Here is a 17,020-nt window from a genome sequence, read left to right on the forward strand (position 1 = left end):
ACGACGTCCACTGCATGCCATTCCATTTTCATTCTGGATGAAGTCTTGGTTAGGATCGATCGTACCACCAAAACCTAATTAACTTACTGGCAGATAGATCTTATTGGCACTTATTTGACGCAGAAATACCTCCATAAATATGCATGCACCTACGGTAGACCTTGATTATTTTCAAAAACCACTGGACCTGACGTTGTACAGACCGTTTTCATGGCAGTTGGGTTTACATAGCCAGAACAACCCAGATTTATATCTGCATTTCCAAATATTTTTCGAGAAACTCTTTAGGAATTTTTTTTCTGTTACAACAACAACAAAAAATGTATAGACATTCCATCACCGGGAACCTTTATCCACTTATAGGCCTATCAGCTTAACATCCTTTCTCCTGAAAATAAATGTACAAAGGCAAAGGCTCGTATAACTCGGCAAGGTACGGCTGCAAGGTCTGCAGGCAGCAATCGACAATGGACTAAAATTCTCTAAAGCAGCGGCGATGTTCTTTTGCATTGCATGAAAGCACCGATTCATGGGTCGTAAACGTATCTGGCAACGCCATGGACGTTTGATTTGCCCTTATCAGCACGGTTTTGTAAGTGGCGGGTTACGTATGTATCTCGTTGTCAACGTCTTCACATTTGGCGCTGTAACCGCATAACCGATAAATTCGTTCAATAGTAGGCGTTAGTTCGTCGCTTCCAACCTTATGGCTAAATTAGTGGAAGGCACCGTCGATTGTTCCAATCTTTTGGAGAAATTAGCTTAAAATGTTCCGAAATCCAACCACGCCTTTCTCGCCTTTTGTTCAGAACCCTCTAGTTTCCCAAGTAAACGAAATTCTCTACTTTCTCGAAATAATAACTGTCAACAGTGACGTGGGTGCCAAGGCGCGAATTGAAGGCAGGAAATACTTCATCTTATCCTCGTTTACTACCAGACCCATTCACTTTGCTTCCTTATCCAACTTGGAAAAGGCAGAATAGACTTCGCGGTTTTTGTTACCGATGATGTCGATGTCATTGGCATACGCCAGCAGTTGCTTGCTTCTGAGGTAAATTGTTCCTAAGCTATTCAGTTCTGCGACTCTTATTATCTTCCCAAACATCAGACTAAAGATATCAATTGAAAACGAGCCGCTCTGTCTGAAATCCCGTTTGATGGCGAACGGCTCGGAGAAGTCTTCTCCAATTCTGACGGAGCTGGTGGTATTGCTCAACGTAATTTTACACGCCCATATTAGTTTCACGGGGAAACCAAATTCAGACATGGCGGCGTATGGGCAACTTCTTTTCGTGCTATGGAAAGCGGCTTTGAGATTGACAAATAGATGATGAGTGTCGATCCTTTTCTAGCAGGTATTTTCCACGATTTGGTGTAAGGTGAATACCTGTTCTATGGTGGATGTACCAGGTCTAAGGCCACACCGATAAGGTCCAATCAGTTCGTTGACGGTGGCCTTCAGTCTTTCACACAATACGCTCGATAGACCTTGTAACCTATGTTTAGAAGGCTGAAATAAATAAAACTCGTCAATTATGGTCAGCCAGCGTAACCCAACTAAACCGAACCTATTACCACCATAATGCACTGTAGCCTTCTAAATGCCGTTATCAGAGTTGAAGCATTCAATCACCACCTAACTATTGCAGATAAAGAACTTTAGCTTCAACGAGGGAACCACATAGCTTTGGCGTAATTATGGTTGGGTAAATTGTAAATTGATGAGGGTTCAACTTCTACTCAACTTTCAAGCAAGGAAAATTAGAATACTTACAGGTATCAGACCAGGACAGGTTAGTTAGGGATGGTGACATTTTTTGGCAAGAGGAATCTGCGAGGAATGAATAGGTCACTAGATCACACTGTGTGCTTTTTACTCCTAACTACTTACGTACTTATCTTGTATGTATAATATATACTTTCTTGCGTACTTCGTTCACAAAAAGTCAATAGTTAATATAAATTTTATTTATTTTCTTTCTTCTTTGAATACTTAGTACGTACTTGTTTGTTTTGGGCGCTAACAGTATCTACTTGTTACTTTATTGGCTATCTCGCCGTGCACTAACAGCGTAGATAAGTTATCATATCTCGTTTTTGGAGTTTCATTTTTTTATTTACTTCAGTGCGTAGTCCAAAGAACACAGACGATTTGTATGCTTAGTTATCTTATTTAAAAAGGTTATTAATTTATGTTCTAAGCATACATTGATAGCTGGTCGATTTATGTACATATGTAAACTAATGGCATGTATGTACTTCTTAAATTATTTGCTTTGCTAATTGAGTGCGTTTTATTGTAGCCGAGTGGTTGGGAGTGCGTCGAACATCGAGAGTTTTTTCTAAAAGCTGGTTTTCTCTGTGTCACAGATACTAGCTTTTGCCCGCAGCTTCGCCCGCGTGAATCTCAGCTTAAATGTAACAAACCAGAAAATAAATTAAATCACCGAAAATAATAAATTTTATTTAAACGTTGCTTTATTGTGTCTCCAGAAGATGGTCATTAAGTGGAATCTCAAATAATTGGCCATTTTAGTGTAAAAAACCACTTGATTTCGTAGCTCGTCATTATGCATTTTTAAAATTATTTTTATGGGTGGCAATTTTTTTTTAATATGTCTGAATAAAAGCATGTGCCAACACGCTTCAAAACTGTTATCGTTAAAAGCTTTCTTAAACATCTCCTTAAAAATATTTTCGAAATAAAGCTTTTTTAAAATCTGTCGTTTGACATCCATATTAGAATTTGAAACAGCCTTATTAAACATCTTTTTTTGACTTGATATTATTTTGGTATGTTTAATTCAAATTAATGATTAAATTTAACTTTTATTTTTAAACAGATGGCATCCCACTGTAAAAATATTTTAGAAGTAAGCTTTTTTAACATGTTTCGAATGACATCCATATTGAAATGTTTCATTAAAGTAACTGATAAAATTTAATTAGAATTTGTAACAGGTGGCAACACATTTAAAAACTATTCTCGAAATAAAGCCTTCTTAGGGCCGGTTTCTCTATCTTTGGTTAACACTAATCCCCCGTTAAACATAGTTACCGACGCTATCGACACTCTGTTATATGCATGGATTCAGAACGTCGATAACGATGTTTAACAGGGCAGTTAGTATTAACCAGAGATGGAGAAACCGGCCCTAAAACATATTTTATTTGACTTGACATTATTTTGTAATGTTTCATTCTACTAATTGATTAAATTTGACATTATTTTTTAAACAGGGGGAAACGCTCTGTAAAAATTTGTTCAAAACAAAGCTTTCTTATAACGTCTCTCGATTGACATCCATATGGCAACACTTCATTTAAATTATGAAAAAATGTGATTTGTCTTTTAAATAGGTGGCAAACGTAATAAAAATATCTTCGTAATATTTTTTTTTTAAATCTTGTTCGTTGGATGCCAATCCATATTGTAAAATTTTGTTTAACTTATAATTTTAAATGAAATATAACTTTTTAAGCAGGCGATAGAACTTAAAAAAAATATGCCACATGTTAATCCAGTACTTAAGCTGTCTTTTTATCCAAAGATAGAGCAACAAACATGTTCACACACTCACTCAAAAATTTTCACAATTGTAATATTAGTGAAATTTTATTTAACTTGTTATTTAAATTGAGTTTAAATTCCAAAGCTGGTGGCAACACTCGTAAAAATATTAAATAAATATATAAATATTAAATTATTTTATTTCACTTGCTAATTAAATGGATTTTGAATTGCTAAATGGGCGACAGCACCCTCTAAAAGTAAAGCTTACTTAAACCTCTCTTTAACTTGTCAATTAAATTGACTTTAATTTTTTGAATAGGTGGCAACCCTCTTACAGGATGTTTGCGAAATAAATCGTTTTTGAACCCATATTGTTGTGATACTTTATTTAACTTATTAATGAATCGATTTTAACTTTTTGAACAGATGGCAACCTCAAAAAAGACATTGACAACAAATGCTATTGAATTTGACATAGTGAAAACAAGCCTTAATAGTGCTGACAGGCAGTGACCAACCTTTGAGTAGAAAAATTTGGCCCAAAACCTCCGCTAAATTTGTATCTGTTTTTTTCTTTCTGAGTGTAAAAAGTAAAGCCTAGTCCTTGAAAATACGGATTAGCGTTGTCGTCTTCCTTATCAATCACTCACTTCAGTTAAGTATTTGAAAGCAAGTGAATTGTTTTTATTAGTTGTCTTAAAATCGACTATAATTTCAGTCTGTCTAGAGCGCAATAAGTAGCGCAAGTTAAACTCGCGATTTGTTTGTAAATATTTTATTGACATCTAACGCTTCATCGTTTTTATTTCGACTATGAGACTTGGGGGGAAAAAAAGATCATTTATTTTGGAACGAATTTCCGTCATCCCTTGTCAAGTTTGGTTTGCACACAAACCGGTTTGGGCGTTGTGCCATCTTCAGAACGAAAAATGACACTGCAGATGGCACAACTCCGAAACCGGCTTGTCTGCAAACCAAGCTTGACAAGGGATGGCGCAAATTCGTTCCAAAATAAATAATCTTACCAACCTGTCGGAAAAATCAACCAACACCAACACGGAAAAAAGATCATTAACATTCGAAAATATTGGAGAATTTCGATGTGAACGTTAATAAATGTTTACAATCTTTTGGTTTTGGTGAGTATTTTCGACCTTAGTTACTTTGGTTATTGGTCGGAATCGGTGAAATGCGAATCTTATGCTGTTCTTCTTCCTTGGTAAAAATTTGTTGAATTTGTTGAAAGAGAGATAAAAGAGGATAAATAATGAGGAAGGGGAAAAAACCGTCGAAAGAAGTGGCCAACCTTACTATGAGTAAAGATGAACATGGAGGCGATCAATCCCATCGGGATCTGTTGTAATTGTTCAGAACTTTTTTGCGATTTTTCGTCTTTTATTTTTTTTCGGGATGTCTTGGTATTTTTCATCATTTTTGGGAATTATTTTCGCTGTTTTCGGAAATTTTCGATAATTTCCCTGCTTTTTTTTGGAGATTTTGTAGGGTTTGTGTTTTGTTTTTCGATGCGTTTTGGGATTGTAATTTTCGTGATTCTTCGTGCCTTACTCTTCAGGATTTTTCGAAAAGTTTTGTAACTTCTAGACTCTGGGAGATGTTCTTGAACATTTTTTGGTATCTGTTGTGCTAGTTCGGAGTATTTTTCGGATTCTTTGTGTTTTATGTTTTTGTATGTTTCGGAATTTTTGGTGTTTTCGGTAATTTTCCGAGACTTTTCAGAGATCGCGTTTTATTTTTCGGGACGTTCTGGGATTCTTTCGGTACTTTTCGTAATTGTTCTTGTTGTATTTTTCGAGAAATTTTTGTAATTTTTTCGGCAAATCTGTATTTTTTTTTGACTTTTCGTGATTGATCTGGTTTTATTTTTCCAGACCGTTGGATTTTTTTTTTGCGCTTTTTCGGGATCAATTGTGATTGCTCTGAAGTTTTTTAAGATTCTTCGTGTTTAATTTTTTCGTGATCTTCAGGTATTTTTCGGGAGTTTCCGAACATTTGCAATTTTTTCGGCATCTTTAGGAATTATTTTCGGTGTTTTCGGGAAATTTCGAGAAAATTCGAGTTTTTGCGGGGTTTGAATGTTTTATTTTTCGAGCGTTTTATTAATGTTTCGGAACTTTTCGTGATTCTTCATTTTTTATTTTTGGTATTTTTCAAGAAGTTTTGTTATTCTTTCGGATTTTCTCGGGACTTTTCTAACTCTCGTGACTTATTTTTCTACACCCTTGTCGAATTTTCGGAAAGTTGCTGGATTTCAGGATGTTACAGAATTGTTCGGTATTTTTTTGAGGTTCTTCGTCTTTTGTCTTTGTAGACATATTCGGTATTCCTTTATTTTTATAGATTTTTCGTTACTTTTCGGAATTTTTCGGGAAGTTTTCTAAGCTGGTGAAACTTTTCAGGACCTTTCCAGATTTTTGCGGACCATTGGAATGCATTCGGGATTTTTTCGAAAACGTTGAAGTTCAAAATTATATTTAAATACTTAACTTTTCTTGCAAAATCAATTGATTGCACTGACTGCTGAGAAAATTATATATAGGGGTTTGTTTTCTTAAAAAAAAATATTTGCCTTTTCATTGCCTTCTCCTTAATATATGTCCTAAGAGGGCGATGAGAAGGTACGATTTTTCGGCAGAAAATAAAACGGCGTTAGTTTCTTCAATGTAATCGAACTTTTCCAAAAATGTCTGCTCCAACTTGCGAATAGTATTTTTAGAGTAAACGAACAAACGACCTAAGTTAAAAACACATTTTTATTATAATATTTGAAAATTTACATAACCATCCTCTCCACAATCTTTTCAGTTTATTTTAAAAGTGGCGCTTTCGATTGGAAAAAGATGGTGTGATGGCGAAGATGGCATCTGGAGATCTCTCTTTAACGAGCACGAGTAGTCAAGAGGGTCAGTTAGAATTTAAGTTATGCTTTGAACTTCATTCATTTATACAAAAATTTTTTCGCTTGCAGAAGAAAGTCCCGAATATGTTGGCTACGATCGCACGCTTCGACCCTCATTGAACTCGAGTGGCAGCACAAATGCGGCCAATTTGGCCAACAACAATGGCCAAAACAGTGGCAACAGTAGTGGCGGAGGCAGCGGTGTTGTCGGAGGCGGTAGCGCCGGCGGCGGTGGTGGTGGCAATGGTAACAATGCCAATGTTTCAAATGGCAACCAATACGACGTTATGAAATCGCCTTACAGTCCAGCTTTCATGGAACTGAATCAGTTGCGTCATCAGCGCGCCGATGCGCTTTGTCGCTGCGAAGAACTGCGCGGTCAGGTCGCTTACTATCAGGAGCAATATGTTAGCGCAATGGCACAGCTGGAAAGCACCGAGCGTAATAAGTATATAGACGTAGTGGCAGAAAATGCGCGACTCAAGCAGCAGAATACAAAGCTAGAACGACAGCTGATACGACTGGAGAGCGAGAACGGTAATAAGTCGGCGGCAAATACGGCGAATGCGTACTATTACAGCGATGTGTCGGCCGGTCGCGGTGGTGGTGGTGGCAGCGGCGGCGGGGGTGGAAAATGTGATGGTAGCTGTGCGGAGAGCGAAAAGCTGCTGGAGGAACTGCATTTGTGCAAGGAAAGAAATGCTGATTTGTTGAAGGAGCGAAGTGTAATTGCTGCAGAGCGGGAAAAGTATAAAAAAAGTTTCGGCTCGACACTAGCCGAACTGGATAATGTGAAGAAGGAGCGTAATTTCTATCGCGAATCGCGGGAGCATTTCAATTTGCAACGCGACATAATGGAGAAGGAGATACAAAAGCTGAAGTCGCTGCTCTCGGAGGAGTCCAAGAAAGTGTTACTGATAACTGTGGAACGCAATCGTATCGATGAGGAGCTTAAACAGTTGCTTTCAGAGAAGGATAATGTTTTGCATGAGCATCAGAAAATGTTCGATGATTTGTCCGCAGCTAAGAAGGAAATTGAAAATTACAAGAAAAATGATTTGCTGTACCAGGCGGAGATCAATAAGCTGCATCAGGCTAATGCCGAGTTGCAAAAGCGTGATTTGCTCAAATCCAATTCGTGGTCAAAGGAGTTCTCCGATAGTAAGGATGATTTCAAGGAGGTGGAGAAGCTACGCAAGAGCCTTGAGAAGGCCAATTCTGAAGTGGAGCGTGCGCTGCAGGATGCCGAGCAGGCGAAAGGTGTGCGCGATTGGGCCATCTCACAGCGCGAAAAAATCGTACAGGAGCGTGACTCAGTGAAGTCGCTCTGTGACAATTTGCGCAAAGAGCGCGACAAAGCAATATCCGATCTACTTTCGGCAATACGTGACAGCGAGAAAATAAAGAAACAAAAGGATGAAGCACAAAAGAAGATCGATGTGCTGAAGGAACAAATTGAAAATCAGAATCTGGATAGCGCATCGCGTCGCAGTTTTCGCATGAGCACATACGAGGCTGAGGATCTGCTGGACATCGAACTGAACTATCATTCCGATAGCGATATTGGCATAATATTGGACGACAGCAACAATCGACAGCTGGTGTGCGGCGTTACCAATAGTTCGCCTGCTTTTGGCAAGCTAAAAATGAACGATGTGATTTGCAAAGTTAACAATCTCGATTGTCAAACCATGACCAAGCGCATGGTGCTGGACGAAATACGCAGCAGCGCGCCACGCTGCAAGCTATTAGTGTCGCGCACGCGCCACAGCAAGCGGCACTTCTACACAGTGCATCTGAATATGCAGAATAATATGAATCACGGCCTTAGTCTAGACACGGGCGTCTTCATTTCCAAGATCGAACCAAACTCGTTGGCCGCCTACGAGCCGGAACTGGACGTGGGCGACCGAGTGTTGAGCATCAACAACAAATCTATGGAGGGCGTGCACTCAGTGGATGATGTCATGAGTTTATTGAACGATGAACGCAACGACGCCATCACCATTTTTGCATTGAAGAATGTTCAGGACATTGGATATGGCGATGGCCAACGACGCATGACCACTTCGTCCGCGCAAACGGACTCCATCGACTCCATGCACCGCATGACGAGCGCCAAGCATCCCTCAAAGTTCTCTGAAATGTTGAGCATTTTCAAGAAAATACATATCTCTAAACCCGGTTCCGATGTGGATCACTTCACACAGGAGCATGATGCGCTGGCCGAATTGGATTCGGTGCTGAGTGAGAATTCATCAGAGAAGCCGCGTCGCGGCAAGCGCAGTAAGAAGGAGAAGGAGGCGGCTGCCAAGAGTATGGGCACCTGGCCGCGCGCCAACATTCTCAACGCCACGCACGAAAACCCCACAGGCACCATAGTGCAGCAGCGCGAGAAGAAGCGTCCACCACTGGCGCTCTTCACCGCTGGTCCGATCAATGTGGACAAGGATGATGAGCGCGAGACCTCCGACGAGCAGCCGCCGCCATTGCCGCCGCAGGCTAAGCCACAGGCGCATATGCGTAACGGTATCACTGGCGCAGGCAACGCCATCAAAACTAATCCGCATCGCAATTCGAATCCAATACCCGCATCAGCGCTCTTTAGCCCCACACCCGGCGCGTCGGGCATGTCGGGCGTAAACGGCGGCAGCGGTAATAGCAATAATATTTATGCCAATTACATGCGCCACTCAGTTTATGTGGAGCCACAAATAGAAAATGTGGGCCTGTTGGGCGAACCGACCAAGCCACTGCAGCGGCCTGCGCCCATCATGGGTGCGAATATGCGCGTTAAAATGCCGCCGGTGCCGGACAAGTATGGCAACCAGCGCGTGCACAACTATCAAAATCGTTATTCGTTGAATATAACGCCCACTGAGTTCTACAAGACTAGCGGCCAGCAGGCTCAGCAACAGGTAATACATGGCGGCAATGGCGCTGAGTTTTTGCCGCGTAAGCCGCACATCTTCGACATGTTGAACAGCGGTAATGGCAGCATGGGCGGCATGCCGCACAGCGTCAGCTCAAGTAAATCACAACCGCATCCAGCACTCTTTGCGCCCTTGAATCTCCACCCGCCGAATTTCGCACGCAGCTCTTCGACAACGCAACAGAATTCATTGGATATGATCTCGATTAAGTCGCAAAACTCTATCGATTCCATATTGTCAGCGAAGAGTCCGCCCATCAGCGAGTGCGCGGTCATAAACCACTATCCGAAGCGTGGCATGCCAATGCCACAGGCTGTCACATCGGCTGCTGGCAAGAATGTCGCCAAGTATCCTAGTGATAGTGAGAGCATCGCATCGGGCATAATGAGCGGCAGCGTTGGCGGCATAGGTACAGGTGGTGGCGGCGGTGGCGTCAGCAGTGGACTTTTCCATACGAGCAACATGGCCGCGCCGCCACACAATCGACACTCGCAGCTCTTCCCTACATTCACGCAGAATTCCAGCCACCCACATTCGCATGCCATGCGTCAAATCCGCCACTCTAGTCCGCTTACATTGCCCTCGTCACCACCACTACATGCGCATCCGCACGCCCACGCGCACCCGCCGCATGCCTCTGCGCTGCAACAACAGTCGCAACACGGTGTAGTAGACACGGCTGCAAGTAGCGCGATTGGAATACCTACCAGTTCGGTGGATAAGTTCGATATGGACTTTGTTACGCCCGGATTGCCAATGCATTCGCAATATGTGCATGATTACCCGCTTTCCACCGGTCATTACCATCCACACACTGGGATTCCTGGCGGCGGCGGCGTCGGCGGTATCATTTATGAAGGCGGCACATTTCCACGCAAGAAGGATCACCAACGTTTACGTATACCATCCAATCCGAGTGTGGCGAGCAAGAATAGCGCTGGCGTCAAGAATAGTTCGGGCTCCATAGATCATCATTATGGCGGCGGTGGTGGCGTCGGTGGTATGCCCAATGTTCCATCGAGTATGGCTGGCGCACCGCCGACAATGCTAATGCATCATTCAGCTATTGCTGCGGTAGCAGCCAATGGTGGTGGCAGTGGGCGCGGTTCACCCATGCCACAAGTGCATGTTGAGGTGCTGAGTCATGGCGGCAGTAAGCGGAACTCGAATACGCCGTCGGATTTTTTATGCCCTGGAGACCTTAGAAGAGTCACGATCGAAAAGAGCGATAAATCGCTTGGCATTACCATTCAATGCAACAACAATGGTGGCGGCATCTTTGTATCGACTGTAGCCGACAAGAGCATAGCCACGCGTGCAGGTCTTCAGGTGGGCGATCAACTCTTGGAAGTCTGTGGCTTAAATATGCGTTCGGCTACAAATGACATAGCGGCAAATGTGTTGCGACAGTGCGGCAACTCGATAACAATGCTGGTGCAATATAATCCGGAAAGTGAGTAAAAATAATTCTTTTTCTTGATATCGATAAAAGTTATAAGTGTTTGATAATTATTTCAATAAGGATATCGATGAGTATTTTTGTAACAATATCGATGGAAATACCCATAATTATATCGATAACAATGTTGATAACATTTAGGTTGACAAACACGTTAATAGTTAAAGATAAAAATATCCAGCCGATGATTAGTTCAACCAATAAATACATATACCGATTAATACCGATAATTAAATTCGATAATTGTATCAATGTAAACATATCGAGGAAAAGTATCGATATATACATCGCGTAAACTATGAATATGTATGTTGATATGTACATCGATGATGCAAAGATGTGCTTATCGATATCAGTAACGCATTTATCGATATCATTGTATATGGAAAAATCGAAAAATATAGATAAGTCTATCGAAAAAATCATCTAAACCCGCATATCGATAAAGTGACATAATATCTAGAATTTCGCCTACAACGTGCGGCCAAACTGGTTATTACGTAAATAAAGTTTAATTTCATTAAAAAAAATTAACAAAATTAATTAATTTTTTTTTTTATGCAAATACACAAGTTTTTGTTTCACGTACCGAATTTCATTCCGGCGAATACGAGAGAATTATCGAAAAAATTTCGATAACCACGATGGGTATATCGATATTTATGTCATACATTTAGAGAATAACATCGAAGAAAATATCGACAATATATCTAAAAAATATGTGCATAATTATTTATTTACATCGATATAGTATGTCGAAAAAAATTTGGTTGTGCATATCGATATTTATTTATATCGGAAAAGTCAAATGTATCGAAAAATATCAATAAGTTTTTCGAAAAAATGTTGCCTACAAACGTGCGGACAAACAGGTTACCACATGATTATAGTTTAATTTGACGATTTTTTTAATAACAAAATTTATCAACATTGGTGTAAATACATAAATTTTTGTTTAGTATTTTTCTGATACCCCACAATTTGATTCACTTCTTATTAAACAAATTCATTGCACTTACAGAATTTCATTCCGGCGAATACGATGGCACCAATAATCTCGAGACTGAATCTCCAGTTAATCACTCTGGCTCGCCAACACCTCGCAACTCACCACGTCCACCAGTACGAACCATGATGTCATCACTACCACCACTACCTATCTCAGCACCCACTAACAATCCGCTGGCACAGCAGACCAGCCTAATGCCACAATCAAGTTCACTCATTTCCACACAATCGATTAAGGATCAGAGTTTTGCCGACAGTTTAGAGAATCAATCGGATATAAGTAGTAGTCAAGATTTGCCCTCGTCAGCCGCTACAACAACCACAGCCTCGACGACATCGACTGTTTATGAAGAGGAAGCGCGCTATGTGACCTTGCGCATGGATAAGTCGAAGAATTTGGGCATTAAATTATTTGGTGGCAACAAAGTGGGTATCTTTGTGCATGATGTGCATCCGGGCTCACCATCCGACATCGCAGGCATACGTAAAGGCGATCAGATATTGGAATATAATGGTGTTGACCTGCGTTGTGTCACTGCCGAGCAAGCGGCCAATGAGATATCCAAGTTGACGGACACTGTCACCTTGTTGGTGCAGAATAAATTGAAAAGTTCGTCAAGTTTGTTGGTGGTTTGAAGGGAGTTTTTTTTTGTAAAATTGTTTCCCTTTTTGTTTACAGAATTGAAGCAAATCAAAGACAAGTCGGGTGACTCTTTTTATATACGCGTTGGTTTCGATCGCACTGGTGAGCTGAACGATGGTGACTTGCGTTTTGTGAAGGATGAGGTGCTCTATGTGGACAATACGGTTTTTAATGGCACATTTGGCTTATGGCGCGCTTGGAAGCTGGATGCGAAAGGACATCGCAAGGAGTGCGGTATTATACCAAGTCAAATGAAGTAAGTGGATTGCTACCCATGAGATTTTAAAACAAATACGGTTTTTTTGTATTTTTTTTATTTTGTCACATTAGAGTAGAAGAAGAGTTGCGCGCGGGTGAAGTGGTCGAATGTGAAGGCGGCACTGCGCGTCGTGGCAGCACATCGGCGCGTCGTTCGTTTTTTCGTCGCAAGAAACATCAGCGCAGCTCATCGCGTGACTCCACCGAAATTGCCAGTTTCAGCAACACACAGCTAAGCTTCTTTCCTGATTCGGGGATATTAAACGATGATGGCGGCATACTAAGTTATCAGCGTGTCGAACGTCTAGAATGTGAGTGCAATGTGTTAGACACTTTTGCAGTGTTTCAAAAGCAAAAAAAAAGAAAAATAAATTTAATCTTAACTCTGAATTTTACTTTGACTACGCAGCGCCAGTGCGACGTCCGGTGCTCATAATTGGTCCACTATCAGAGCGTGTTATGGAACGTTTGACTATTGATTTTTCGAATTTATTCAAAATGTGTGAAGTCACATCTATGGATTGCTCACAGGATGCCATGGAAGAGGGACTGCAGGAGAATATTTTCGTGGACTATCGTCGGCGTGGCAATAAATTTGAGTGCACCACGGTAGAGAACATAAATAATGCATGCAAAAATGTGAGTAGGAAGAGAGCAGCAAGTGAGGAGGGGATGCTAATTTTTTTTTATTGCTTGTATTCTAAACGCTTTTTTAGGATCGTCGTCACTGCATCTTAGATATCTCCATTTCGGCCGTTGAACGCCTGCAGCGCTTGCAAATCTATCCAATTGTCTTGCTTTTACGTTTCAAATCGGCTAAGCAAATACGTGAAATACGCGATTTTGGTATTGATAAGATATCGGCAAAGGCGGCTAAAGAGATGTATGAACGCGCGCTAAAACTCGAAGCGGACTATAAGCAATACATATCAGGTAGGCGGCAATTAAATAGATGATAAGTAAATACACTCCCTTTTTCTTGAATATGCATATTATTTGTATTGAATAACCGGTCTCATACTTTTACTTTTTGGTAACTGAAAATCTTATTTTTTGTTTCAGTTTGAAGAGTGATGGGTTTCATCCGATTTTTTTTTTTATCAGACTACAAAAAAAAATCTTATTATTTTTTAATTATCCTAAACCGGTAAAGTGCACTGCGGACCAAAAATCGATTTGGCATAAGGTCTAAGAATGAAGAAACTCAGTTTGAATATGTATTACTGAGTTCTGAGTTGGCCTACCAAATTTTGTTCAATGCACTATATCATATATCCGCTATACAACCAATCTGACCAACTTATGTATATCAAATTCATTGTTTTTGGTGTTAAAAAAATGCGATAAAAAGCGGGGCAATGATGTTAAAAAATGCGATGATAAAACGGGACAATAAAGATTAGGCATTTATTATATTCATTATCATGTAGATATACTACACATTTTTTTTTTATAACTTGCTATTTGCAACTTTTTGCAGTAGCAGTGTATGATACCAGACCTTGGAAGAAAATACCTGCCTATTCAGTAAAATCGGGGTGTATAAATAGCAGATGACAAGTGTGTATATATACCTAATATTTGTTCTGCATTTTACAGCTGTAATACCCGGCGTTAGCATTAAGCATATGTGTACACAAATCAAGGACTCTGTGGACAAGGAGCAGGATAAGCTATTGTGGGTGCCGGTTAGTGGTTGACGTGCTGCAGCCATCGGTGCACAACTGTATTGGATTTAGGCTTAAGCGTGTGGCGCACAAAATTGATTTGTAATATTTGTAAGATTTATTTTTGTTTGCAATGCCATTGGGCGGTGAAAAAAACAACTGCTCTTTGGAGTTTATGGCTTCTATGTATGTATGTTTTTATTTTTATTTTTATTTAGCTTTTACGTATGTGGCAGTCTTTTAGCTAAACCGTTTTATTTTGCTTGAACTACAGATTAAGATGTCTTGTATTAGTATTTTTTTCTTGTATTCTGTAAATTTTTTCGCAATGTTTGGTCATTACCGTACATTTTTAGCGCAGTTACTTTACGCTGTTTTTTAATTCTAGGTTTTAAGCTGTATTTACTTGTGTATTAACTAATCCACTAAGAAGTATTTTGCATAGTATGATTTGCTTTTAGCTGCTTTTACTATTATTTTAACTACTACAAACTATATAATGTGTTTACTATGAACTGCTTATAACATTTCCTGTTAACTATTAACTATGTATGTATGTAATATTTTCTAGCTTTAGCTCGTTGGAAAAAATTTGATTTTACCATCGCTCTCATATTTTATTGCTACTCTCTAAATTAAGCTGCCTTAAAGCGCTTGAGAACGTAAAGTATTTTACATTTTTTTTTTGCCTTTACATTATTTTTCCTGTATTCAAATGCTGTATTATTATTTCGAAAATGTTTGCGCATTTCTAAGCTATTCAATTTTATTTTGTTGGTATAATGCAACTGCACTCTGTGCCTTTAAGTGGTGCCACCCGTAGAGTGTGAAATTAAAAGAAATATATATGTATATTTCAATACGCATAACTAAAAATCACTTAGCCCTTAAGCCTAATATTCGAAATCGTCAAATTCATACACAAGTGCGCGTATTTGAGTCAGCAACGAAAATTTAATTAATTTTGTTACTATTTTTATTGTTTTATATATATGAAATCTAGTGCAGGCCAAGCCTGTGGTACAGCGCATTCATTATTATTTATACAATGCTTTATTATTTTTTTGCTTTAAATTTTATTAATTTAACAGTGGTACAGGGTAAAAAACAAAACAATATTGCAATTTTATATAAATTATGTATTTTTATTTACTTATATACATACATACATGTATTACATATTCATACATACACACTTACATATAGGTCATTTGTAAAAAAGTTAAAATATTATATGCACATACAGTACCCTGCCAACCCATTAGAACAAAGCAGAGATATACATATAGCTAAATACATATTTGAATTTTTTTCTAACATTTAATTATTAAGCAACCTGTCATCCATAACATACAGCCAGCCTTTGTATTTAACTTGATACCGTAGCGATAAGCAGAACAAAAATGTAGAGTTTTATATGAACCCCTAGAGTGATTATTTGCTAAGTCTTGTGTTTGGTGAGCGAATGTTTTGAACCGAAATTGACAAGGGTCATGGAAATTCGTTTCAAAATACAGCAAATAATTTCGTGTATCTTTATTAGCGTTGTTGTTGTTGTTGTTGTAGCGTTCTTTGCCAGCATTAACCTGTTCGCCAATCGTTTTTGCGGCTTAGATGGCAAAAGTTCTACACACCTATTTTTCGGACATCGAGCCATTTGTAGTAAGCGACTTGATTTAGCTGAAATTAGAAGAAGCACTTAGTCGCCTGGCAAATCCAACTCGTTCAGAATAGCTGAGCGCACTTTGGCAGACAAATTTGTTGAATTGAAAGCAAAACAGCCAGAAATGGTAGAAATAATGGAAAAGTAACCCTCACCGTAGCTTCTTTTAATAAAATGCGCTGAATGTCCGGTTCAATGAGCCAAAATTGCCGAGAATAATAAAATAAAATTGCAGAAATTATGCACAAAAAAGTGGAGGTTGTGATTAAAAATGAAGACTTGTGGTCAGCATAGTGCTCTAAAAAAAAAGAGTTTATTTTCGTATACATGCGTCGGGCTTATCGTATTTTTTATACAAATTCATACATATATGTAAATCCTTTTCTTTGTTTCTAATGGGTTATTGGTAGGCTACTGCATCTTTGTATTGAAAAATGATAGTAATTATGTTTGTATTTAGATATTTCTGACAAATGATTTTTTTAAAATTTTTAAAAAATTTGTATTGAAAACTTAAGAAAATTAAATTAAATTAAATCAATATTTTAATTTTTAATGCGCTAAGTTTGTATGTTATTTTAAGAAGCTTCGTTAAAAATTACTTCTTTATTTTTATTCTTTACGCACCTACGATTAACACTAGCCTTACAAATCTACGGTGTAAATTGTATGAGACATGCAATTCCCACTGACGAGCAAATTTTTTTTTTATTTATTTTAAAGTATTTTTTATAGTTTTAACACGAAAAGTGAGTAACCTATGTTTTTATGAAATTTCCTTTCAAACGCGCATGATTTAATTTTTTGTTTAAAAGTAATTTTTTGCTTAAAAATAATTTTTAGCTTAAAAATAATTTTTTTGCTTAAAAATAATTGTTTGCTTAAAAATATTAATATTTTTTCGCACTAAGCCAATCGTTGGCGTATAAGCAAGCAAAAATCATAGTTTTATTAAAAA

General features: G+C 38.9%; 1 protein-coding gene across 1 annotated transcript; it reads left to right on the forward strand.

Annotated features, from left to right (window-relative positions):
- Positions 1–6,338: 6,338 nt before the first annotated feature.
- On the forward strand, positions 6,339–15,237 carry LOC118741015 (disks large homolog 5). Its single transcript, XM_036472801.1, has 8 exons — positions 6,339–6,435; positions 6,501–10,817; positions 11,845–12,441; positions 12,511–12,730; positions 12,805–13,043; positions 13,142–13,371; positions 13,449–13,665; positions 14,332–15,237. The coding sequence occupies exons 1-8, from the start codon at positions 6,381–6,383 to the stop codon at positions 14,430–14,432; spliced, it is 5,976 nt and encodes a 1,991-aa protein (XP_036328694.1). The 5' UTR covers positions 6,339–6,380; the 3' UTR covers positions 14,433–15,237.
- The last annotated feature ends 1,783 nt before the right edge of the window (positions 15,238–17,020 follow it).

Source organism: Rhagoletis pomonella, unplaced genomic scaffold (assembly GCF_013731165.1).
Source record: "Rhagoletis pomonella isolate Grant_MI unplaced genomic scaffold, Rhpom_1.0 Rhpom_scaffold_00006, whole genome shotgun sequence".
In the NCBI taxonomy this organism is placed as follows: domain Eukaryota; kingdom Metazoa; phylum Arthropoda; class Insecta; order Diptera; family Tephritidae; genus Rhagoletis; species Rhagoletis pomonella.

Coding starts and splice junctions, on each gene's coding strand:
- LOC118741015 (XM_036472801.1), top strand. CDS start 6,381: ATGGCGAAGATGGCATCTGGAGATCTCTCTTTAACGAGCACGAGTAGT. Junction 12,442..12,510: donor GGTGCAGAATAAATTGAAAA/GTTCGTCAAGTT, acceptor TTTTGTTTACAG/AATTGAAGCAAATCAAAGAC. Junction 13,666..14,331: donor CTATAAGCAATACATATCAG/GTAGGCGGCAAT, acceptor TGCATTTTACAG/CTGTAATACCCGGCGTTAGC.